This window comes from Notechis scutatus, chromosome 5, assembly GCF_049901735.1.
Source record: "Notechis scutatus isolate UNSWTSFEM ecotype Mainland chromosome 5, rNotScu1.2, whole genome shotgun sequence".
Lineage (NCBI taxonomy): Eukaryota > Metazoa > Chordata > Lepidosauria > Squamata > Elapidae > Notechis > Notechis scutatus.
In genome coordinates this window covers 35786881-35813436 of record NC_142013.1, presented here as the reverse complement: position 1 = coordinate 35813436, position 26556 = coordinate 35786881, and the positions used below count along the sequence as shown (strand labels likewise).

The 26556-nt window shown below is 35.3% G+C and overlaps 1 protein-coding gene across 1 annotated transcript in view; it reads right to left on the bottom strand.

The window, feature by feature from the left end:
* Window positions 1–26061, bottom strand: part of CD96 (CD96 molecule) — a 42962-nt gene extending 16901 nt beyond the window's left edge. The window contains exons 1-9 of the mRNA XM_087966540.1: window positions 25932–26061; window positions 22974–23396; window positions 14204–14316; window positions 12326–12551; window positions 8500–8546; window positions 3052–3142; window positions 2419–2601; window positions 808–882; window positions 396–458 (exon numbers count right to left, since the gene is read on the bottom strand). Of these exons, the coding sequence (XP_087822666.1) occupies window positions 396–458; window positions 808–882; window positions 2419–2601; window positions 3052–3142; window positions 8500–8546; window positions 12326–12551; window positions 14204–14316; window positions 22974–23396; window positions 25932–25980 (1270 nt within the window). The 5' untranslated portion in view covers window positions 25981–26061. The remainder of the gene's footprint in view (window positions 1–395; window positions 459–807; window positions 883–2418; window positions 2602–3051; window positions 3143–8499; window positions 8547–12325; window positions 12552–14203; window positions 14317–22973; window positions 23397–25931) is intronic.
* Window positions 26062–26556: the final 495 nt, after the last annotated feature.

The window sequence follows — 26556 nt, the reverse complement described above, 5'->3', positions numbered from 1 at the left end:
ATCCTTTTTTTTTTGGCCTAGAAATGCCAAATGCCATGGTAATATAAAAATGAAAGAAGAGGCATTGTGATGACAGATTATTGTTCTGCCTTCTCTTATATGCAAGTCCTGGAGAACAGGACTCATGTGAGATAAGGGTTTGTCTCACAGACTCCAGCAATATAAAGATTTCCCCATTCTTTATGCACTTGTGGGAGCTTTCACCATAAATAGCAAAGGGTTAGATAACTAGCAAAGATAAATAGATAAATAGCAAAGGGTTAGACCCTGAAGCAATAAAGCTAACAATAAATGAACCATAGAAGTGTTGAGACAAAAAATATTCATGTATGACTATATTTTTATTGTGGATGTATGTTGAAGAAAAAGAAACATAAAATTTATAATTGACTTACTTTCTGAAGAGGAATCTGGTACTAGCATTTCTTCTGAGACTTCAGAAAGTGTAGTCTGTAACCCTGATTAAAATAACTATGGTTTGAAATACAGTGGACAGCCAAAACAATGACATAAACATGACTTTATACCAACATTTTAATGATGCAAGTAGTAACATATGTGCCTATCTTTTGTATATTTGCCATATAGGCATGAGATAAATATATAGATATATTCTATACTTTTTTCTAATAAAGATATCACAACTTTTTGTTTCTTTTTTAAAAAATAAAATAATCTATAATACTTGTAACTGTTGGAACACTTTTCATAACTGTATTTTATTTTGGTGTTGACATTTATACCATTATTTTGTAAATATTTAAAGAACAGGTAATATTTCATAGAAATCAATAAACAACTACTTACTTTCTGTGGGTGAATCTGAAATGGCAGGAATGTGACTAATGAATTCTGAATATGCCAATGATGTATTCTGAAATCCTGTTTAAAATAACCAGTTCAGAGAGTGGATAATCCTTAAGAACAGCATCATGATATTGTTGGTTATAAGATGGGTGGCTATATAAATGTTTTAAGTAAATAAAATAAAATAATAGAAACCAATAAAGTATTACAAATAATAGGTTTTCATTCTAAATATAGCATTCCCACTGATAGATAACATAATGAAATGAAAATAGAATTGAAGGAATACAGAATAACTTTAATGTTCAAGGAAACCCAGAAATATTATGCATTTTAAATTATAATTAATAAAATTTAAATTTAAAATCAGAAAAGCATGATGGCTTTTAGGGAAACACTGTTTTACACAGAGTAGTGTAACTTACTAAAACAAAAATTTAAAATATTACATATATATTTAAATTGATACCAAGTACCATTTGATCAATGCTTAACACTTGAGATACAGATAAAACAACTGCATTTGGTTAAATTTATCTGTAGCTGTATACAAACAAGAGAAGGACAATTAAAGAAATTGTACATTGGAACCTAATTTGAAGTTAGGCTGAATTATAAGTAAAAACCATCTGGGCAATCTTTAAAAATTATCTAATGGGACAACTGCTAATTTCCCTTGCCTTTTTTGAAACCCACCAGGTGAGCAAGGAAATTTATAATGCACTAGATCACGGCTGTCAAACTCCTGGCCCACGGACCAGATGTGTCACATGCTGGCCGTGCCCATGCCCAGTTTAGCAATGGGGAAAAAAAGTCCCAATACATCACGTGATACAGCTGTGACGACATGAGTTTGACACCCCTGCACTAGATTAATAAAAATAAAAATTCAGATCTCTAGTTGAACTCATGGAAAGTTCAAAATGGCTTGAAAAAAGAAAGTGCACAATAGCACATTTGCTGTTTCTTCTCAATCTGTTTGCATTCAGATGGAGACTTGAAGAGAAGTTATAATGTAGCTACAGCTATACATGCAATTAAAAGAACCTGATTTATAAGCCCCTTTTTGCATAAAGAGGTGAATTTAGAGACAAGCCAATTACTTAATCATTCCCCCTTTAGATTTCCAGCTATAAATATGGAGGTTAAGGAAGTTTTGTGATTATCCAACTTGAAGTTTTCTTATGTTCAATTCCTCAATTGCATTTGCATTCATCGAACACAGCACATATTGAGACTATTCAACCTTCATATATTGCACAACCTTTATATATATGCTGGGATGAAATACTATCTATCAGCAAGAGCATAATTGAGATTGCTGTTGACTGAAAAATAAATTCCAGTAAACTGTTAGTCTCTAGAGTTAAAACTTCCTCCAAATTCAGCTTTACATAGTTGCCAGTTCAATTAAAAAACGAACAATGTAACTGCTGAATATGCAACAATTCCCTTAATAGGATGAAACACATGTACTATACTTTCTATGAAGACATGCATTTTTATTTGTTTCTGCAGAGTTCACACTGCCAAAAGCATGTTTGACTGAACATATATGCATGAGACACCACTTGGATTATAAATGGCCCCTAATTTCCAAAAGCGACTTACCATGAGGAATAAATATTTCTTTAGATGAACAATTCCATCTGTCCTTTCTAGTGAAGTGGTATGCAGACATGCATTTGAAGGCTTGATTAATGGATGAATGAGTTATATTCCATATTGACAAGAATGATGTCCTCTCATAAAAACTTCCTACTCGGTTAATATTTTTATTTTCAATTAATAAACCTTTGAAAGAAAAAAAGGGTTAAAAACAGGTTTTCCTTTATGTTCCTTCCTCTAGCAATAATTAAATAAATAAGTTCCTGAAAACAAGCTGTAAAATGTTTAATTACATAATCAGGATAATATATCATTTTTATTTGTAAAATGTCTTAACAAGTAGGGAGTATACAGCAATTGCATCCATAGATTACAAATATTTGGAAATGTATAATCCCCTGAAATAAAAATAGATGCAATATGTTCTAAAAAATAAGTATGGAACCTGCAGCTTTTCAACAGCTTTTGTATTACAGTATTCTCTGCCCCCTCCAATAACTGCACTGATTGGAAGAGATAACCAATAGAAGGATTACAATTTCCCATACTATTCCTGAAGAAGTTGACATCTACATTTAATAGTTGGGCATTTGTTTTATACTAGTTGTGCCAGTTAGAACATTTATTTTGCATTACCTTCAGATTTTTCATTCAGAATCTTTCCACCCATGTACCACATAAGTTTTGGCTTTGGATATGCCTTCTTTATCACGCATGTGAACTGTGCCTGAGTAAAAATAAACAGAAATGAAATCAGCAGTTCAAACAAATAGTATACAGAAGGAAATAGTGTGTCTGCCTTTGTCTTAAGCTTGATTATCTGGGTTAATCCCTCTGATAAAGAAAATCTCCTTTGAATTGACTTCATGGTCATACCACTTTAGTTTATTTGGGGTACTATAACTACTTTTTAATTGTTTTTTTGTTTTTGTTTTTGTTTCGATGTTCTAGTTCAGGGCTCCAAGCTTTGCTGGCTGGGGAATTCTGGAGTTGAAGTCCTCCAGGCTTAAAGTTGCCAAGGTTGGCTGTTCTAGTTGGCTTTTCACTTTATTGGATTTTGAGCTGTTTTATTATTTTAAGGATTTTTAAAGAGTATTTTTATTGCACAATAGCTTTTATTGTAATTTTTAAATTGTTTGTATCCAAGTCTTGGGCTTGCTTTTATCAATGAAAAGTAGTTTGTAATCCCAACAAATTTGGAAGGCTAAAATATTATTTTCCTGTTCATCCCAATCCATCTGGTTACCTCCACCTCTATTTCCCTTCTGAAGTTTATTCATCGCAATCTATTCTGTTGTAATGATTGACGATGGTGTATAAAATTTTCAGATGTACATAAATATATAACAATGAAAAGAAGAGTACAACTAGTTAGAATGACACAAAACTTTGCAGATATTAAATCTGACCACCTGCTCCATAATCCTCTTGAATATAACATGCAGCGAATATAACATGCAAGCCACATAAATGCCATATTTAAATAGTTCATAACAGGAAGGAAATTAAAAAAAACACTGTGGTTCTGTCTACCATGTGGTTTTGCTTCTGTGACAGAGCTTAAAATCACAAGAGTCTTGTTCTTTATCAAGTAAGATATTGTTGCTTAGGTGAAGATGAAATATCAAGGAAACTGTCACAGTAACAGACATGCTTACTAAATCTGTGCAATATTTGGTTGAGATATCTGAGGTAGAAAATATAGTTATTGGAGCACAAAATACTTCGGGTAAACAGACGACTATCATTTATTAGGAAGCTAGGTTTCATCTGGGTGCCTGTTTGGGGTGTGTTTGAGCTGGAGGTATCAGGGGGAGTCTGTTTGTGCCCAGGTGTTTGCCTGGCTGGTGGTGTGGAGATTTTTTTGTTTGTGAGTGAAGGCTTCCAGATAATTGGCAGTCTGGTGGAATCATCTCTTCTATTAATGCTTTCAGGTCTTTTTTCAATCTCTATGGATGAAACCTAGCTTCCTAATAAATGATAGCCGTCTGTTTACCCAAACCCAAGCCGCACTAAAAGCCTCCAATACAGGAAACACAATGTTGCCAGCTAATCAAGACAAAAAAAAAATGCTACAAAACAGACAGAAGATATTAGAAACACCAATCAAGCAGTACACAGCAAACTCCAAGATCAATAAATACAGACCAAGACTCCCAACCAATCAGGATGAAGAAAAAACCATTCTGGCACAGCAGTAGGCTAGCACCAAATTTAAAACAGAAACAGCTGTGAAATCCTGACTCACAGATGAACACAATACAGAAGCCTGATGATGGCAGATGAGATACCCAAACAAAGCTGAATACCATACATATAAATACCTGCGAAAACTTAAGAATATATATACATATACATATACATATACATATACATATACATATACATATACATATACATACATACATACATACATACATATATATATATATATATATATATATATATATATATATATATATATATATATATTCATTCTAAAATATGCTAGTGACTATTTAAATGATATTAGGAAAACAGAGAATATGATGACTTGGGTGAAAATTTGGTATTAATTATGTTTAAAAAGTGTGAATTAGGCAAGAAACTGAAAAAAAAATCCATTTTGACATCAATAGGCATTTAAGCTGAAAATAAAATGTCAAAGGGATAATAAAGATTTCTGGATACTTAAAAGCTTTTAAAAGCAGGAAAGGAGAGAAAAAGAATAAAAGGGCAGGATCTGGAAAAATGGAGGAGACTACCTGGAATTAAAAGGAATTTACAGTGAAACCTCAACAAGATTCCTAAAAGATACATTTAACTGAAACTTGGCAACAAAATAATAGAACCCCAGGAAGAGAAAGTGGAAAAAAGAAGCATGAAGAAATAGCTTTGGATTATTTGGATTATTTGGTGATCTTGGATTTTTGGTTATTGCATTTAAATGACTAAAATCAATCGGGTGGTTGTTTAAAAGTGTCTAAAATGGCACCACTTTTAGAAGAACTGAAAATGGAACTTAAAAAGTACAAAGAAGATGCACAAGAAGGGAAAGATCCTTTTGGCTTCGTATTTCAACTCTTAGAAATGGAGATCTGGAACTATGAGAAACAACAAGAAATGCTTGCAGAACAAGAAGACTGGGACAAGGAAGGAGCCAACTTTAATGATTGAGTAATTTCATGTGGGGGGAAGGAAAGGGGGAAAGAGAATGAAAAATTTAAGATTTGAAACAACAACAACAAAAAAAGAATAGTTTGAAAAATAAGTATAATATTAGAAAGCAACAGAAGAGGGGATTACAGAAGATAGAATTAGAAGTAGAGAGACAAGGGGGTAAAAAGGGGAGGGAGAAGAAGAAGGGGAAGAAAGAAAGGAAAAGAAGTTATAAAAGACAGAAACAAGATATAGAGAAACAGGGAAAAGGTATAAGAATTGAAAGTATAAGCCTGTTTAGAGATAATGGGTGAAAACTTAATTGTAAAAGGGATTCTGCAAAGGTACATAAGACAGTATTGTTATATTACAAATAGAAATAATTTTAGAAAATATGATTAAAATGATGGATAAAATATTTATCGTAATCTAGTGGAATGTTTGTTTATAAATAAATGAAATAAAGTGAATGAGAGAATTAAATTAGGAAAGGATGGGAACATTTTAATTATGAATGATTTATAAAATATAAGTGAAGAGAAATATGGAAAAAAAAGAATTAATTATGGAAAGTTTATAAGTGTTCCCAAGGAAGTATGATACTTAATTGAAAAGAAATGTTAAAGATGTTAAGATTTTAATGAATATTAATGATAGAATTGAATTGGAATGGAATGAGTGATATATATATATATATATATATATATATATATATATATATATATATATATATATATATAAAATCTTTTTAAGAATATAGTGTGTATTTTAAGAATGTACCAAGCAGAATTCGATTGGAAGTTATGTATTATATTGAATGTTATAATCTTAAAGGTATACATTGAAGCTTAAATAAGAGTTGAATGGATAAAATTAAAAGATATAAAGGTGTCATACTCCAATTAGTAACTACAGGGGAAAATTTGTTTAATGAGAAAAGATAATATGAAACTGAAACAGGACAGACAAAAGTATAAATATAATGATTTGAATTGAGATGAGATAATCAAAATAAAGTTGAGAAAATTAAAAGAGGGGAAAAACTATGTAGAAAATGTAAAAACAGTTATAAGATATGGAATAGAACACACAAATGAGCATGAAATTGAGTTTGTGTCTGTATGAAGAAGTGATAACCCAGGACCATGCTATTTTTTAAAAAAAGATGTTTTATTTGTATTATGTTTTTTTGTGTGAAAACCCAAATAAAATTTTCAAAAAAAAGTGTGAATTAGGGTTATATAAATGCTATAGGTTGAAATTGGTCAAAGGGAAGTAAAAGGGGAAATTAACTCTGTTTTTATTTTATTTTATTTTCTTTGTGGTATACATGAAATAGAAAATATAATTGATTATACAAAGGATATGAGAAAATAGAAAATATAATGAACTAGAAGGAATTATGTGGGAATGTAAAATATTTATAATGAATGAATTATATTATAATCAAAAGCAGGGGAATGAAAATTTATTAAAATTATATACCGTATTTGCCGGCGTATAAGACGACTTTTTTGCCCTGAAAAAGATGCCTCCAATTGGGGGGGTCGTCTTATATGCCGGGTCGTCTTATACGCCGGCAAATAGTAATTGGGAAGCACTGCGGCTGCCCGCGGCTGAGGCACTTTTGCGCACCGTGGAAACGAATCCCGTGAAGCCGAAAGGAGGCTCCCAAGGAAACGAGGCTCGCACCGCCCGGGCTCCGCTGAGGTATCCGGCTGGGGCTGTCAGGAGTTGTTACCGCTGGCGTGGCTCCGCTGCTCCAGTCCGCGTTGCCTCGGGAAGGGAAAGGCAAAAGCCGCGGCTCTTCCTTTTGCCTTTCCCTTCCCGAGGCAACACGGGACTGGAGCTGCGTGGAGCCGCGCCAGCGGTAACAACTCCTGACAGCCCCAGCCGGATACCTCAGCGGAGCCCGGGCGGTGCGAGCCTCGCTTCCTTGGGAGCTGGGAGAAGGCTGGCTGCTCCTTTCGGCTTCACGGGATTCGCTTCCACGGTAGACAAAAGTGCCTCAAAAAAAAAAAAAGTGCAAAAGTGGAAGGCGTGCGGAAGAGGGGGCGAGTATATAACAAACTATATTTTGAGTGGAAATGTTGGGGGGTCGTCTTATACGCCGGGTCGTCTTATACGCCGGCATATACGGTAGGTAAATTTTGGAAACAGAAAAAATATGAAATGATTATATGAATATTTCTGGAATAGATATAAGATATATTGCAGATGGGGGGATATACCACGTGGATCCTAAATGTATTAATCTTACTTTACTTTTACTTGTTTTTTCTTTCATTGACTGTCTAATTATATATTGGTCTTGAGAAAGTTATAGATGATAACAATACATAAGGTAACATAAAATAGGTGGTAAGCTGAAAATGGAAATAGGGGATAAAGAATTGAAAATATATGTGAGGATGAAATGATTTTGATATTGAATTAATGAACTGAAATATGAAAGAGAAATTTATCTAAAGATTCATCAAATGGATAATAATTTGAAGTGATATTAATTAAGAAAGTTGAAAGTGTAATTATGACTATGCATAAATATTGTAATCTGGAATCACATTGCTCACGTGAAGAGATGTGTAAAAAAAAAACTTTGGGAAAAAAGACTCCTCTCTTTCACTTTTATTTTTTCCTTCTAGGGCACTACCAGATGAAGGACTTCTATTTCTTCCTGTTTTCTTTTCTCAGCCAAGTACAAACTTTTGACTTTTTAGAGCATCCTAAGAATGAGTGGAAAAAACAGAAGGTTGTTGTTTTTTTTCAGCAGAAGAAACTGTTAGAAATTAGAGGGCAAGTTTCAGAAAAACATATAAAGATTATTAAGCAAAATGTACAAAATCTCAATTTACTTGTAAAGTAGTTTAAAACATTTAAAACTAATTTTTGCTCCTTTCAAGGCATAATATAAAATTGCACAAACATTTACATAAATTAACCCACCTTTCCTTTGGAATCTGTATGGAACGCAATAGAGATTTCTGGTTTTGCTGCAGCACCAAAGAGGGGGAAAAGACAAATTATACAGGACTTAATTCAGCACACAATGACCTTCTGTACAACAAACATTAGTTTATTTTATAGTTGAAAATATCAATTTGTGTTCAAAATAATAGAACATAGATGAAATCAATATCTAAAGAGTATGCGATATCAGGAATACCATATACTGTCTGATTAGTATAAGTTATTTTAGCAAATTTCAAAAATATCTCTCATCAGTCTACCCTGTGGTTTCTATCGCCTTGGATGCTTAGCATCTAAGAAATCTATTTGTACTTTTTAATGTAAATATATATACATATATACTGTGTGTGTGTATGTGTGTGTGTGTCATGTATGTGGGTGCATTTGCCTATTTATATCAGAATTTTATAATAATTTTGTTAAGCATTATAATGACAGTATTAAAAACTAAACATTACAATACAAATTAAAAAAAATAGATAAAAAGAAAAAAATGATGCTGCAACAAAGAAAAAATACAAATGAAATAAAAATAAGAACGTAGTAAAGAAAAGGAAAGAAATTTATTTAAAAAACCCTGACTTCTTTCATTATACCTGTGTTTCCCCCAAAATAAGACCCTGTCTTATATTTTTCCCACCCAAAAAGGTACCACATCTTATTTTCAGGAGTGGGTGGGGTTGTCCACTGACTCACCTCATTTGCGTGCATCGCCCCTGGCCTCTTTTTCACTATCAGAAGCTTTCAGGAACTTCTTTGTCCAGCAAAGCGAGCGAGACTTTCCTGAAGGCCTCTGCAGCCTATTCAGAGCTCTGGAACAATCTGGAGCTCTATTATCAGCTAGAGAGCCTTCAGAAAAGGCCTTTAGGAAAGGCCTCTTCATCCGATATCTGAGCTCCAGGTTGATTACACACACACATACACACACACAGTATATATTGCTAAGTTTGCATTACAGGTTTTTGTGGAGTTATGGGGGGAAATGTCTCTTTTAGAACTTTAGATATTATTTCTAAGCCAAAACCATGATTTATAAACCACACTGCCTTGTTCACACTAAATGACTTCACACAATAAATCTGATTGCCTCATATTCTTATTTGCTGCAGATAGTTTATATATTATTAACTTCCAATCACATTAAGCCACCCTGATGGCCCATCAAGACCATTGGTTTCTGTATGTTTGCAAGATTTTCCACATCTTGTACCTCAGCCCCCACTAAAAGCTGTTATCCAAGTTATAATGAATTGGTAATATCTATCAGAATTTACTATATGGTGACATCTGCAATGGACTGGAAAGTTATTGCTGAATTAATGGCTGTCCACTAATGGACATTTCTTGTGTTGCTTCCCATTTTTTTGTAAACTGAAAGCCCAATTATTGCTCCCCTTGGAAGAAGACCCACTCAATATATTTGGTACATACTTTAGGTTAGTAAACATGTTCCAAATTATATATCTAAATGATTGCACTATCAACAGTCCAAAGAAAGAACTATCCAAAGATGAAATTTGTAATATTACTAAAGTCATTATGGAAGGATCAGATATTTCCATAGTTAAATTATCCTTCCTCTTTTATATAGCTATGGTTTTTCTTTCAAAATGAAAAATACCAACAAGGGACAAGTGTTTACAGCATCTTTAGTTTTTCTTCCAATTTTATTTTGTTTCTATTTCTTCCCTCTTTCTCTAAAGTTCCACGTACATCATAACACTCCATTTGCCTAATGGCTTTTAATTATTCTTGCTTTATCTTTTTTTTTTTTAGCTGAACCTGTGCAATCATTGTTCATGAAACACAGCTAAGTTCAATTTGGCTACAAGCTTAGCTCCGCTTGTTAGTAGTGATCTATATTATTAACCTTTATTTTCAATTTGCATGAACTAATTGAATTCGTTCTGGAAGTTGATTGAAAGAATTGTTCATGTTTAATCAAAACACTGTACTTCTTATCCTTCTCTGTCTATGAATAAATTACTTCTCTCTTCAAAAAAACATATTGCATCTATATTTACTAGGTAAATTAATCAAGATACACTGTTGTCAAGATCTTGAAGATGAAATACTTCAAGATCAGTGGTGGTATTCTACCAGTTCAGCTTGGTTCTGCCGAGCCAGTAGCGGCGATGAACAGCAGAGACCAAGCCAGTTCTCTCCGTCACTCTGCTGTTGGGCTCTCCTGCCAGCCCAGGCTCCCATACTCACCTTTATCCTCTGAATTTGAAGCACAGCTGTTTTGCGCGGCACAGCAGAGTGCTGTGCAGCAGCTGCTGAAGTGACCAGGAGAGTGCAGGTTTGCGGGAGCTGAGTTAAAATGCCTCTGCGCCTGTGCAAAGTGCACATTTGGCATACGTGCGCATGCAAAGTGTGTGCGCGCATGCAAAGCATGCTCAATAAGCCACACCCACCAAACCGGTGGTAAAAATATTTGAATCTCACTACTGTTTAAGACAGGGGTGTCAAACTTGATTTCATTGAAGGCCGCATCAGGATTGTATTTTACCTCGGAGGGCCAGAGTGGGCGTGGCCAGAGTGGGTGTGGTCAGCTCGACATCACTCGTGTCAGGGGTGCCTGTGGTGGCCCGAGCCCTCTGACAGAGAAAACAGGCTCCTGAGCTCTGTTTTCGGCTGCAACGGCCTCCTGTAAGTAACCCTCTGCCAATGAAAACAGAGCTCAAGAGGGCTGTGTGCAACCCACCCGAGTTCTGTTTTTGCTGGCAGAGGCACCGCAGGCCAGTCTTTCGCTGTTTCCAGGGTGGCCCTGCGGGCCAGATCTAATCACCCCACAGGCCGGATCTGGCCCCCGGGCCTTGAGTTTGACACCCCTGGTTTAAGATGTGTATCAGATTCAACATTGTATTATTCAAATGATGGCTAACAGAAAACAAAAACAAGTAATAGCACCAATAAAAATCAACATAATATTCTTAATCACTGTGAGAATAAAATCAGAAACAGATAGTAATATTAAAAGATATTTATAGCACATAAATAATATGCCTCCTCTTTCTTATGGCAGCTTTTTAGATAAAGTGAGAGCACAATAATATTCCTTATTCATTTTGTTTTATTACAAGTTAATAATGCCCTAATCCTTTTTCAACTGTTCCTCATAAGACTTGATTTCCAAATCTCTTAATATATTAGTAGTTTTCCTTTGAATTCATTTCAGCTTTTGCCCAGAACTGGACACAGTTAGCAGCAATTAGTACCCTTAGGAAAACAATGCAATCTGCCAAACATCAATGCCAGGATTGACTTTTTTTCACTTAAAAGCTGGCATCTTGCTTAACTTGGGTACATGCTGAGTAGAATTGAATTGTACAAAATCTGGATGCATTCTTCCATTAATATAGTCCAAGATTATCTTGGCCTATTTAACTAGCTCATATTAAGCTAGTGGTCCAGATATTCATTATATGCACTGCCACCAAATGGGTTTTCATGTTCTTGAACTATGTACATTTTTTATACTTGTGATTCAAAACCCTAAAAATATTATTGGGCCAAATCTAACATAATCCTGTTGCATTTGATCCAATGTTCAAACTTTTGAGAATCAACGATATACAGGACAGTGGTCTTAGGTGATTACATGACATCATGAGTAAGAGACATATTGTGCTCTGCTACCAATTTATGGCAAGAAGTTTCTTTGTACAAAATAGAAAAATGTTAAATACTGTTATTTAAGCAAACAAGCATTTAAGGGAATCAAGTCGATTTTATAAAGTAACATTTGAAAAAAAAGTATCGATTAAGTTTTTAATCCATTACAGTAGCTCCTCCTCACCAAATATTTTCACTTGAGTGGCACTTTCCTGAATTCTTCCAGAAAGAGTGGCAATTGAACAGACAAACTTCTTTCCATCATCAATAACTGTCACCGGAGAAATCAATAACGCATTTTTTGAACTCATTTGGATTCTGTCCTTGTACACAGTGAGATTGGTTGTATAGCCTTGAAGGTAATAGGACGTTTTCTTGATTAGGATCTCTTCATTTCCATTTTCTTTCTGCTAGAAATGGGAGATATGTCAGTGATGCATTGCCATGAAAAAGCATGAATTATCATCATTTCTTTCTTTTTAATGTAATAGAAGGTGCTGATATAATAGCTATTGTACAACTAGAATAGGTGAATCACTGATTCTTCCTTCCTTCCTATAAGAGCTATTAGCTATTAGATAGCCTATCTCTCTTTCCCGTCATCTACTATATATTTCACAATCTGTCTCAAGAACAGTCCCTTTTTATTATAAATTTCACTTTAGGACATATCTCTTTTGTTAACTAATTCTGGTATAAAATAGATTTGGACTGCAGAATGAAAAAAGGAAACATGTTTTTTCTTTTTAATATCTTCTCAGCAACAATTAGAACGTTTATTTAGAAATAGAAATAAAATAGCAAGCTTCTCTAACAAAAAAGTACTGAATAGTCTGCAAGTGCTATCTCTGCTAAAGCAATGCATAAAGATTTTTTTTTTCTTGAGAACCTGTGTCTCAGTGTGTTTCTCTCTCTGTGCATGCCCACAAACTCAGAGACCACACAATTATACAATAGTCAGTGTATGGTTTAATGGTTTCCAAAAAGCTTCAGACGCTGTAAAGGCTGAAGTGATGACTAATATTAATACTTGGCATTGGCCCCAATTTGAAAATTCCCAGACATATTTTGCATTACTAAAGTTCTAAAAGTTCAAAGGACAAATCAGACCTAATGACAATATGATTTGATTCAGCAATTTCATGTAAATATTAAAACTATATTGCTATAAAGTAGAAATTTGCAGAATTGCAATGCAAGAATAAAATATTTGAGTTGTTTCCACCCAAAAATGCTCACCCAGAAAAGACAGAAATTATAGAATTGCCAGCTCATGGACAGGGGCATATGGGGCATATGGGGCATATGGACAAATATTATGTGTCAATGCTATCAAATTATTAGGTATGACCAGAGTAATTGAAGCTCCATCCATTTTTATGTAAGTATGATCATATTTCATGCACATTAAAATAAAGGATGATACTTTATAGCCTAGACACACTTGTTTTTTGAAGCTATTGACCTCCCCCCCCACATCCTTTGGATGACTAGGTCATGGTAGTGGTATGATTATATGCTAATAAGAATGGAGCTGGACTTTTTGGGCCCTTTAAATAATTGGGAGGGTTTTTAAAAAACTCTAAAAACCAAGAGGTTCAATGAAGAAGTTTATATAAATTTGATATCTCAAAATAAAAATCTATTAGAAACAGCCATATCCATATAGCACTAACACGCATGCTAGATACTTTTTATGAAATATTTTCAGCAAACATATTTAGTGCTGCCTAAATATGTTTACTGAAAATATTTTATCTGCAGTTTAGAATCTGCAGAAAATATTTTATCTGCAGTTTAGAATTACTGTTACTTGAATATGAGATGCTTTGGTTCATATCAGATATCTCCTAAACATGGGTAATCTAGGAAGACACATGAGATCCTCAAGATTACAGATTTCCAAAGTCACAGTCTTCAGAGCAAACTAAGTTTTAATGATAATTTTTCAGCCATTTTAAAAAGCAAAATAACAAATAAGATATATTCTGACAGGCTTGGTGAAGCAGCTTTGGACTTAGGTCTCCTTCTCCCCTTATTTTATTGAGTAAATGTTTCTTACCAATAACCACGTTACAGAAGCATTTGTTAGGTTTATATAATGAGGCGTATTGTTCCCACATGGAATTTCTAAGGACTGGTTGTATAAAGCTTGTAGCACAGAAGTCTTGTAATCTATTTACAAAAAGTAAAATAAAAAGAAGAATATTATGTAGACAATACCAATGTACAGTGTATGTAAAATTCTGCTCTATTGTTTAGTACATTCATCCGCATTGTGAATATAAAAGAATAGTTCTCCAAAATAAGAATAGACCTTTTTTGAGAGATGAAAAACAGTTCATAGATACAGAGAGGTCAGTGATTTCTTGATATTTCAAGATTTAAAATGTTTTGCTTAGAACAAACAACTTTAATTTTGTAGCTCTTTCATCTGCTACTGCCACAAGCAGGTAAACAGTTTATTTTGGTATTGTAAACATATTTTAGGCTCTAAAATAGATTTGTGCATACAATGAAACAGATAAATGAAAGCAAAAAGTCTTCTTAAGAAGGCAGAGTTTATTAAACAGCATAAGAACCCAGAATACTATAATATAAATTTATAATAAAGTCTAGAATATCTTGTATAAAATGATGGAATAATAGTTGAGTCAAATGAATGATTAATAACTGATAAATATATAAGCATATGTTAGATTGACAATGTGAGAACCTATACAACTTGTGAGTAAGGACTATGAAAGGATAGCACAAAAGATTTGTAACCAACTGACACACTGTATGTATATAACTGGAAGATGGTTTTATGTTTTTATGTTTTGTCTGTATATGTTTATCTTAAAAAATTAAAAAAAAATTAAAAAAAAGAACCCAAAATACTAGCCAGACATTATACTTACAGTAACACTCGTTTAGTCTAGTTAGTGTTATAGGAATGAACTTGGGCAATGTCAAAAATCCCTTTTCCTTCCTCTAATATATTTGTCAAATTATCAAAAATATTTGCTTCCAATTTTATGCTTCGTGTTGTTAGTACACACAATATTTCATCCCCCCCAAAAAATTAAAGTTAAAGAAATTAAGTGGAAAGAAAGTTTCTTCAACGTATAACGTATCAAGAGTAGGATTTCTTCTTTTGTGCTGACAGTAATGTTGCTTATAATGTCTTCCCTGGGACTGAATAGGAAGTCCAGGGGGCTGCATACATCTAAAGGGGAAAACGTTATTACATACTGTAATAAAATAGTGCAAAGGAGTATTTCTTGTATGAGAATCCTCTGAAATTCATGTCCTCTTTGAAAGGAATTTCAAAGCTAATTCTCTTTCATTACATTGTATAAGAAAGATGATTAAAGAAAATATTCTATGCCTAACAGTAATATCTAAAAGCTACTAAGCTTGTTCCAGCTTTTGTGTTAAATTGTTTTGGAAGCAAAATAAGATTTAGAATTCTATAAACAAACCTCATCTAGTTAGCAAACATTCTAGGAAGACAAATGGAAGAAAATGAAGACCACTGGCTTACATTAAGGTTAGGAAGTTCTTGATTAAATGACTCAATATTTAAGAAAACCCTGCATTTTCATAATGGCATGTAAATCTTGTTGTTGTCTTTCCTTGTTGTTGTCTTCATTTTTTGTTGTTGACCTTTTGGTAATGCTTTTCCCCTGTACTTTGGGTTATCAGTCCTTAAAGATCTGGGGATGGATATTAATCCAGATGGGCATACAGGTAGTCCTTGGCTTACAACCATTCCTTTAGGGATTGTTTGAAGTTATAAAAGCACTGAAAATACTGAGTTATGATCACTTTCAAAACTTATGACTATCACTTGATCAAAATTCAGATGCTGACATGTATTTATGATGGTTGCAGTGTCATGGGGCCCAGAGATCATCTTTTGCGACCTTCTGACAAGCAAGATCAATGGAGAAGCCAGATTCACTTAACAACCATGTCAGTAACTTAACAACTGCAGTGACTTACTTAATAACTGTGGCAAGAAATATCATAAAATGGGCTGAAAGTCACGTAACAACTGTCTTCCTTAGCAATGGAAATTTTGGGCTCCATTGTGATAATAAATCATAGACTTCCTACAGTATATTATCCTTTGGTACAATGTTATATTTTCTTACTGTTTAGTATCCTACTTCTTCCAACTCAATTTTAAATGTGTTCCATTCTAGGTGGTTGGAAAGCTGAATTTGAATGAATCTGAAATTAATTTAATTTTTTAAACAATTTTTTTACCAATAAGTGCTACAGAGAAGTGAAATCTAATGATGTTACACAGTAGACAGGAATAAATGATTTGTGAACAATATTGCTTTACTTGTAATAATAGCAGTGTTAAGACTGCTTTACTTGTAATAATAGCAAGATGTTGGTTCAATATCACAATGAAAGCCTTTCTCTGTCGATGTAAAATGGATACTGATGAAGCAGGATTTTAATCCCATCTCATAGCTGATCAGGACAACAAGAATATCTATAGTCGGCAAGCTTTGTTACAAATCGGACTGAAATGTGAAAAGGCTATTACGGATGATTTTACACATTCTCATAACATACCGAAGGAGGCAGCTAGGCCCTTGGGGAAACCATGGATTTTTTGGTGCAGCGGGGGGGACTTTAATCCCTGTAGATTTTTTGGTGCAGCGGGGGACTTTAATCCCTGTAGGAAGGAGGAAGAGGCGGAGAAAGAAGAACAGGAAGAGGAAGAGACAATGCGGTGCTGGGGTTTTCTTTAGGCTGAGTAAGTTTCCACACAAGCTTTCAATTCCAAGTATATTTCTTACCAATGCAAGATCTCTGACTAACAAAAAGGATAAATTAAGGTTACAGATTACAAAGACTAAATTCATCAAGAACTGCCGTGTTTTGCGAATCACAGAAACTTGGCTTCATTCACTCATTCCAGATGCAGCTGTTGAGCTGGAATGCTACATAGCTCACCGGCAGGACAGGAGTAGAGATTCTGGCAAGATCAAAGGGGGAGGTTTAAGCCTTTATGTGAACAAAAGCTGGTGTATCAATACAAAGAGTGTAGACAGCCACTGCTCCATGGATCTGGAGTATATGACTCTTAAATGTAGACCCATATATCTTCCGCGGGAATTCAGCATGGTGCCAATACTACCATAGCTTTCAGATTCTTGTATAACATAGTTAGTAATCAGCAGAATAAATATCCTGATGCTGTGCATATCATAGCGGGGGACTTTAATCAAGCTGATTTAAAAAAAGTGCTCCCTAAATTCTATCAGCATGTTAAGTGTGCTACTAGAGGAGCAAACATATTGGACAAAGTATATACCAACATCAAACATGGCTATAAGGTTATACAATTACCATACTTGGGACAATCAGACCATATGTCACTGCTTTTAGCACCAGCGTATATCCCTCTTAGGAGACAGGCTCTGCCTATAATAAAGACAGTGAAATCTTGGCCAGAAGATGCTTCCCAACAACTTCAGGATTGTTTTGAGAACACAAATTGGGATGTCTTTTACCACCCTGACCTAGAGGAGCACACCGCAACTGTTCTGTGCTATATCAAACACTGCACAGATACTATCACTGTGGATAAACGTATTAGGATCTATCCCAATCAGAAACCCTGGATGACCAAGGAAGTCCAGTGCCTCTTGCATGACAGGACTAAGGCCTTTAGGTCCAGTGATGGGGCAAGATACCAGAGCTAATCTGAAGAAAGATTTGGAAGGCCAAGACTGATTATAAGAGGAAGATTGAGGATAATTTTTATAGCGATAACATGAGGGAGGTGTGGCGAGGGATTCAACAAATTACAAACCATCAACCGACCAATGTCATCCCTGCTGCGGGGGGTGCTTCATTGGCAGAGTAACTGAATAATTTCTTTGCTCACTTTGAAGTGGAGACATCAGAGACAGATAAAACACAACTACCAGCCAATTGTAGCCCCCACCTCATTGTGGAGGAACAGGAGGTGAGGAGCATTCTGAGGGCTGTGGATCCTGGAAAGGCTGCCGGTCCTGATGGTATCTCTGGCCGAGTGTTTAAAGACTGTGCTGATCAGTTGACTGGAGTCTTTACCAGGATCTTCAATCGGTCTTTATCCCAGTCCACTATTCCATCTTGTTTGAAGGCTTCCACCATTGTTCCGCTGCCAAAGAAGTTCCCTATCAATAACTTCAACAATTACAGACCAGTGGCACTCACTCCTATCATCATGAAGTGCTTTGAGAAATTGGTCTGCCGGCACATCATTTCTGGTCTTCCACATACATTTGATAAACACCAGTTTGCATACAAAAAAAAAAATAAAAGATCTACAGAAGACGCTATAGCCATCACTCTTCACACTGCTCTGACTCATCTAGAACAGTGGGAGGGCTATGTGAGGATGCTTTCTGTGGATTTTAGTTATGCGTTTAACACAATTCTTTCACATAGACTAGTGTTTAAACTTCTGGACCTTGGGCTTTCTAATTCAATCTGCCTTTGGATTATGGATTTCCTGTCTGGCCTCTCACAGAGGATCAGATTAGGTAATCATACCTCTTCAACCCTTATTCTTAACACTGGTACACCACAGGGTTGCGTGTTGAGTCCCTTATTCTATCCTCTTTATGTGAACGACTGCATTCCCACTCACATTAGTAATACTATTGCTAAATTTGCAGATGATACAACAGTGGTGGGACTTATTTCTGAGGGGGTTGAGTCTACCTACCGAGATGAGGTGGACCAGTTGCTTTCGTGGTATGGAGGCGACAACTTGGTCCTCAACACCAATAAGACCAAGGAGCTTATAGTGGATTATAGAAGGAACAGATCAGACATCCAGTCCTTGCTTATCAAAGGAGACCGAGTGGAGCAAGTGGCCAGTTTTAAGTTTCTGGGTGTTACCCTAAAAGAGGACCTGACCTGGGGTGCCCGCATTGCAGCCCTTGTCAAAAGGGCCCAGCAGAGATTATACTACCTGAGGCTTCTCATAAAACAACAACTGAATGAGTAACTGCTGGTGACCTTCTACCTCTGCACCATAGAGAGCACTTTAATATACTGCATCTCTGTATGGTTTGCCAATTGCATAGTGGCAGATAGAAAAGCACTCCAGAGGGTTAATGTCATTGCCCAGAAGATCATTGGTTGCCCTCTCCCCTCTTTGGAAGAGCTTTATAGCTCCCGCTGCCTTAAGAAAGTTCAAAACATTCTCAAAGATCCATCATCTGGCAGACGGTACAGAATAATAAAAACAAGGACAAATAGGCTGAAAAACAGCTTCTATCCCAGGGAAGTAGCTCTTTTGAATTCTGCTGTATAGTGCAGTGTTGGTGTGGTGTCGGGGGTTTCCTGTTCAATGTGTGAAGGGTGAAGGATGTGTGTTTGTGTTTATTTTCATGGTCATGGTCATGATGTTCACTGAAGATGTTGTTTGATTTCGTTGTACGAGATGCAATGACAATAAAGTAAACTAAACTAAGAAGCAGAAAGATAGATATTTGGACCACTAACCAATTCCAGTAGAATCTTTGCCCAGTTGTTGCCATCAGCTTGATGTTATTTTTTATAATCTATCAATCTCGTCCCAAAGGTACTTTTTTAGAGGACCTTCCTGTTTTTCTTTGAAGATGTTTTGCTTCTCATCCAAGAAGTTTCTTCAGTTCTGACTGAAAGTCCAATTGCCTCTTGAAAAAGCATCTTGGGGACAACCATGACCTGGATGACTGAAAATCTCCATAGACATCTATCTATCAAGCTGTTTCTGGCAATCACAGCATAAAGTATATATATTACAAACAAAATTGCATTTATCTTTTTTTTCTAAATGAATGCCATAGTCCTGCCTACTAGCATAAGAAACAGACTTCTCATAAACTAGGCAGCATGAAAGGAAATAGAATAAACAGACTAAATACTGGAACATCAGTTGAGAGCAGATGGTCATCTTAGACTGCATAAATAACAGCACACTATCAATAACTTAAAGCAGAAATTAAAATGAGCAACTATAGAACTCATTAAGACATTAACAACTGCCATCAAAATTGGTATACAAAAACAAATTGAAATGAAGAAAAACAAAACTGTAAACCAAATTGTTGAAGCTAGCCTGAATAAGAAAAGGTACAACTGAACTAGAATGGGAGGTAAATATCTCTAATCATCCCTTAAATACTTCAGAACAGAATATTCTCTAGAAAGAATATTCAGAACAGAATATTCTCCAGAATATTCTCTGCAATATTCACTGCAGCACTGATCAAAAGGGCCCAGCAGAGATTGTACTACCTGAAACTTCTTAGGAAACAACTGAATGAAAAACTTCTGGTGACCTTCTATAGCTGCATCATAGAGTATTTTAACTTACTAACTTACTGTATTTTAACTTAACCATGCACGTCAAAGGTGGTATTTAACTGGTTCACACCGGTTCACATCCAGTCACATGACCACCAAGTCATGCCCACCAAAAACATTATTAAAGATCCAACTCATCCTGGGCACCCTTTTTTTGAACTATTACCATCTGGCAGATGGTACAGGATAATAAAAACAAGGACAAATATACTGAAAAACAGCTTTTATCCCAGGGCAACAACTATATTGAATTCTACTGTATACTGCAATATTAATGCAATATCGGGTTTTCAATTCAATTGTATAGAATGTGAAGAATGTGTGTTTGTGTTTTATTTTTATAGTTATAATGTACACTGAAGATGACATTTAATTTCATTGTACGAGGTGCAATGACAATAAAGTAAACTTAATTAAGCACTAAATTGTAACACAAAAGAATGTCAACCACCAGAATTCTTTGAATATTTACAGTGTCAGTCAAAACAAGTGAACCAATCAATGAAGCAATAAAATGTATTATACCCCTGGTCAAATAGACATAGAACCATCAGGGTAGAAGAAAGAGAGATCCTAAAAACATTAAAGACTAACCAAATTATCTCAATACTTGTAATAAATTATGCACACAATTAACATTGGCAGATCATAGTGCATCCAAAAAGCAAAAGAAAGATGGCAAAGAAAGATGCCATCTCACAAACTGAGTGGAAAAACTGAACAACCAATTCTAAAAAACCCTCAACAATATCAAATAAAGGACATATCACAAAAGAATAATGTTGTATAAAAGCAACCGTGGACTAGTCCATGCATTCATCTATAGCTACCCTAAATACATAAACTTGGCAGATTTGTGTCTCATTTCATAAGCAACTAAGTAGGAAGCATGCCTTCTCTGTTGTAGCATCTAACATCTGGAAAAACATGTGCCACAGTATTCAGATTACCTTATCTCTATTAATATTTGGATTAAAAAAAATAACCTCAGCTCTAAGATAGACTGGTGTTGTTTCCATTTGATGTGTAGATCTGTCTTGGTTATGATATATGGTCCCTCAATTAAAATTGTCAGATTAATCTGATTGACTTTTTAAAACTATGTCCCAAATGTATTGGACAAAGGTGGTGCTAAACTATCTTGATTTTAAGTTTTTGATTCAGTTCCACATAGTGAGTTCGTAAAACAGCTGTACAAGCTAGAGCTTAACTACTAGGTGATCCAGTGGATAAGCACTAGCAGTTGGCTAAGGGGTAAATCCTATTGTGTGATTGTTAATGGGGCACTACCTGAACAAAGATCAGTCACAAGTAGTGTACCACAAGACTCAGTCCTAGATCCTGTTCTGTTCTAGATTCTGTTATTAAGTGTTGTACCTTATGATTCTTGATGAATGTATCTTTTCTTTTATGTATACTGAGAGCATTTACATCAAGACAAATTCCTTGTGTGTCCAGTCACACTTGGCCAATAAAGAATTCTATTCTATTCTATTCTATTCTATTCTATTCTATTCTATTCTATTCTATTCTATTCTATTCTATTCTATTCTATTCTATTCTATTCTATTCTATTCATGTATTTATAAGTGCTAGAAGGATTGTTAGATAAGGTTCATCTTTTTGCTGATGGCACAAAGGTGGGTAATAGAGTTGATGTTTCTGGGGGTATTCATACTAGCCATTTTACCCAGTTATCTAACTGGATGCCTGGTTATAATGACTATAAATTCTGATCTTCAGTTTTATAACATTCCCACTACCATTTGATATTGCCACACTGTAGGAACTCTTGCTTAATAGCAATAGCACTTAGACTTACATACCACTCCACAATGCTTTACAGCTCTCTCTAAGTAATTTAGAGAGTCAGCATATTTTCCCCAACAACCTGGGTCCTCATTTTACTGATTTCAGAAGGATGGAAGGCTGAGTCAACCTTGAGCCAGTGGGAATAGAACGGCCAAACTGCTGGCAGCCATCAATCAGCAGAAGTAGCCTGCAGTACTGCAATCTAACCACTGCACCATTTAATACTAGACCTCTGACCCCAGTTTTGGCTTAATGTCTCCTTGTAGCATTCTCTCTATAGTTTCTGCATAAGAATCATGTCCAATTCTTGTCAGTAGTTATCAGCTTATATCACTTACAACAAAACAGCTATAATACAAACTCACACACAATCAGTAGGACCATAAAAATAAAAAGAGTACAGCTTGAAATTTTTTAGTATCCAAGTGTTGCATTTACTGAGAGTAGTCACATGATGTCAAGTGAGTTTTAAGAAAAATGAAAAACAGTAGCAATGACAATATAAAAATAACAATGCTGATAATAAATTTATAATCTGACTTGTATAATGGCAACTCTGAGGACCACATTCAGGTTTACTCCCTCAATTTAGAGTTATGCTACATTACTTTTTTGTATATTTTTTCTTCATTTTTTTAAAAAAAATCTATTACTGTACTTACCTCTTTTCCTAACAAAAAGGCGTATTTTTGAACTGCTTGTTCCAGTTGGATATGTGGTAAAGATACATTCATAGGAGCCAGAGAGCTCAAGTGTAACATTCTTCAGTTGTAGAACCCAGTGGTTGCATTCTAGGTTGTTTGCTACAGAATTAACCTCTTTGAAAGTCCTGCTGAAGTCAGTTGAACAATCACGGAAGCCTTTCTCAAAACTTGCTGTATTGTTATAGGCCGCTTCAGTATATTTTGTACCATAGAGAGGGTTATATACAGCTATTATTCTTGATTGACGATCAGCAGGTTTAGACCACTGAATCTGTGTTACATGGGTTTCTTTTCCTTGCAAGATGCTGCATTTTAGAGTCACATTGCTACCAGCCAAAGCATAGACAGTTTCTTCATTTGTAATTATAACCGCAGAACAACCTACAAATCAATATAATGGGCATATTATCGCAGTCATGTATAATAGTCATTGCATTAACTTAGCCTTCCCTTGTTTGATGCTCTCATTGGAAAAAAAGCTCCACATCCTTATATTTATGATTTATAATTTAAAACAGTCATAAATAAATATCATATAATATTTATATTATTTATAAGTAAGTATATTAAAGATTTTGGCTCTGTACAAAGGAAATAACTGTAGATGACAATGGCCCAAACTCACCCAGTTACCATCTAAAAGAGTGACTAATTCAGAGCCTTATCAAAGGTTGCACTGCTAACAATGGGTAGAAACCTGACAAAAACTAGATAAAAATTAAAATATTTAAGTGCAATTCATTAAAATGCTCCTCCCCATTCTATCACATTAGACTTTAACTTTTATGGCAAACTGTACAGGTCATCTGGAGTCACAACCAGGGGTGGGATTCAAATTTTTAAACAACTGGTTCTGTGGGCGTGGCTACGTGGGCGTGGCCATCTGACTTGCTTTTTTTGCAGGCCCCTCCTGTTTTGGGGGCCTTCTGGGACTCAGGGAAGCCTCCTGGGGGAGCGTTTTTGCTCCCAGAAGGCTTCCCTAGGGCTCAGGAAGGAAAAAAATGGAGCCTGGAGGGGCGTGCAGCACCCCCCACGCTCCATTTTGGGGCCTTCTAGGCCTCAGGGAAGCCTCCTGGGTGAAGCAGTAAGACAGCGAGGGGAATCCTGGTACAGCTGATTCTAAGAACAGCTGATCGTCAGAAGGGGGAAAAAAGAAATACCTTAAGGAATGACTGGGCAGGGAAGAACGCAGTCAGTGACGTCGGGCATGCATGTGATGTTGCGCATGCTCAATAAGGACTGACTGGGTGGGGAGGGGTGGGGTGGTCAGAGAGGGGCGGGGCCAGCCAAGGGCACGATTTGCCAGTTCTCTGAACTCACAGAATCATAACAACCAGTCCTATAGAACCAGTCCAAACCAGTAGAATCCCATCCCTGGTCACAACTAAGATTTTGAAAAAAACTGCATGCAGTCCTAATAAAATGCCACCTTTGCTATTTGTATAAATAGGTCGATGCAGTTACCTAGTACTCCTTCTTCCTCTTATTTTCCACACAACAACAATCCTGGGAGGTGGGTTAGACTGAGAAAGAATCAGTGGCTGAAAGTCATCCAGCCTACTTACAGCCTAAATCAGCACTAGATCTCACAACTTCCTGCCTTCAAGTCTGGCCTCTTTTAATTAAACCAAACTGGCTTTGTACTCTTAATATAAAATTCTGCTTTCTTCTGAGCTCTGACATGGTGGGACTGAGAATTGACTGGAAATTTAAACAAGCAGGTGTATATGTCTAAACAAAAAGATATAAAAAGAGCAGTATAAAGAGGCCTGGAAATTCAAAGAATGGTTATTTTGTTCAGCATCTTAGTTTCAGGAAGCTGCTCTACTTTTGACAATGCTTGGCACAGGCAATTCTTCCTTGTAAGTATCTCTGGTTCATATGGAGGGTCAAAGTGCAACACGCAGGGCATTAAGAATAAATATTTTAATAGGTAACTTTTATTAATAGCTTTTTTACTTTAAAATGTGTTGCCACTCTTTGTACTTTCTCTTTCAAGTTAGGAATATTCTATTATCAGGCCAAAGTTGTTAAGGCTGGCTGGCAGACGTCTAACTGTTTGGTCTGTATCAGGCTAATATCCTATATAGAGAATCATCTGGTTACACTACCTGCTTGTCTTCTCATGCATGAGCAGGGGATAAAATCAGACTGTTAGCATCAAAAACATTTTTTTCTTGCATTGATTTAGATCACATCCCAGAATGATCTGCTGTTCATGCTCAATTAAACTGCATTGTGGGAAGGAGACATCATGTAAGCTTCACTATAACAATGCAGTTAACACAGATGGACAGTTCATATCCTCATTTTAAAGACATTTTTTCTAACATTTAGGGCAAAAGCTATATTTATAGGGGCACAAAAAATAACAAATAATTCAACTATTTACTGAATTATTAAGTAAATCAAGGGTCAAGCTTGATTCCTGATGACTTCCTGAACTTCTTCATGCAGCTTATTTTTACTTCAGATTTAGTTTTGCCTTTTTTTCCTGGGAGAGGTGATTGATATATATTTTGTTTTTCTCCCAAACTCCTTTGGATTTCCCAATCAAGCCTACAGACTAGATTTCCTGATTGTATCTTCAAAGTACTCTAAGTTTGTTAGCTTATTTGGTTATCCACTAATGAGATGATTTCATTCTTTAATTAAGAACATTTATAGTTTAATCCCATAATACCAACAAACTTTTAATTCTTCACTTTTTAGAAAAATCATAATGCAACTAAACTAATTTGGTTCTTAGTAGAATAAACACCTTATAAGAGCAAAGATCCAACACTTTGAGCTAGAAAATATAATTTTGTATTTAAACAAAAACAATAACCGTGTACACTACCTTGCACTCTAACAAGGAACTGAGAAAACAAATTTATACACCTAGATATCATCATTTTATGGAAAAAAACTTACCACGGAGGATACATACTAGGATCAGTATATAAGACACCTGAAATCCCATCTTCCGATTGTATAAAAAAATAAATACTGTTAATAACAGTCTGTCTCAGTATTCAACAACGGATAGATTCACTCCTTCAACAGCATTTTTTTTTTACTTTCTTTTTCGCAGGTTTGAGAAGAAACATACGTACAGGAAATGAAACCACCCACTGAGGGTGTTTTAAAAATGTAAATGCATTTTGACTTTTAAAAAAGATTAAATAAAATCGCATGCTATATTAACTTGTCCTACTCCCCAAATATTATTGACATGCAGAGTTTAGGAATTCAGTTCTCAGTAAAATATTCCATAGCAACCAGTGACTATTGACAGTAGAATTTAAAACTTATTGAAAAACATGTAGACTGATTAGTGATATAATATGCATAATAACAGTGGGTGTTTGATCATCATTAGTGCTCCTTCCCTCACCCTTCATTTCTGTGCTAGAAATTCAGCATTAGATACCTGACTCTACAGCAAGTTCTAGACTAGACAACTTTGGGTAGATGAATTTGACTTTTCATAGCAGTATTTAAATCAAGAAAAACTTTACCAGGAAACTATAATGAAGTCTACTTTTTTAGAAGTTTT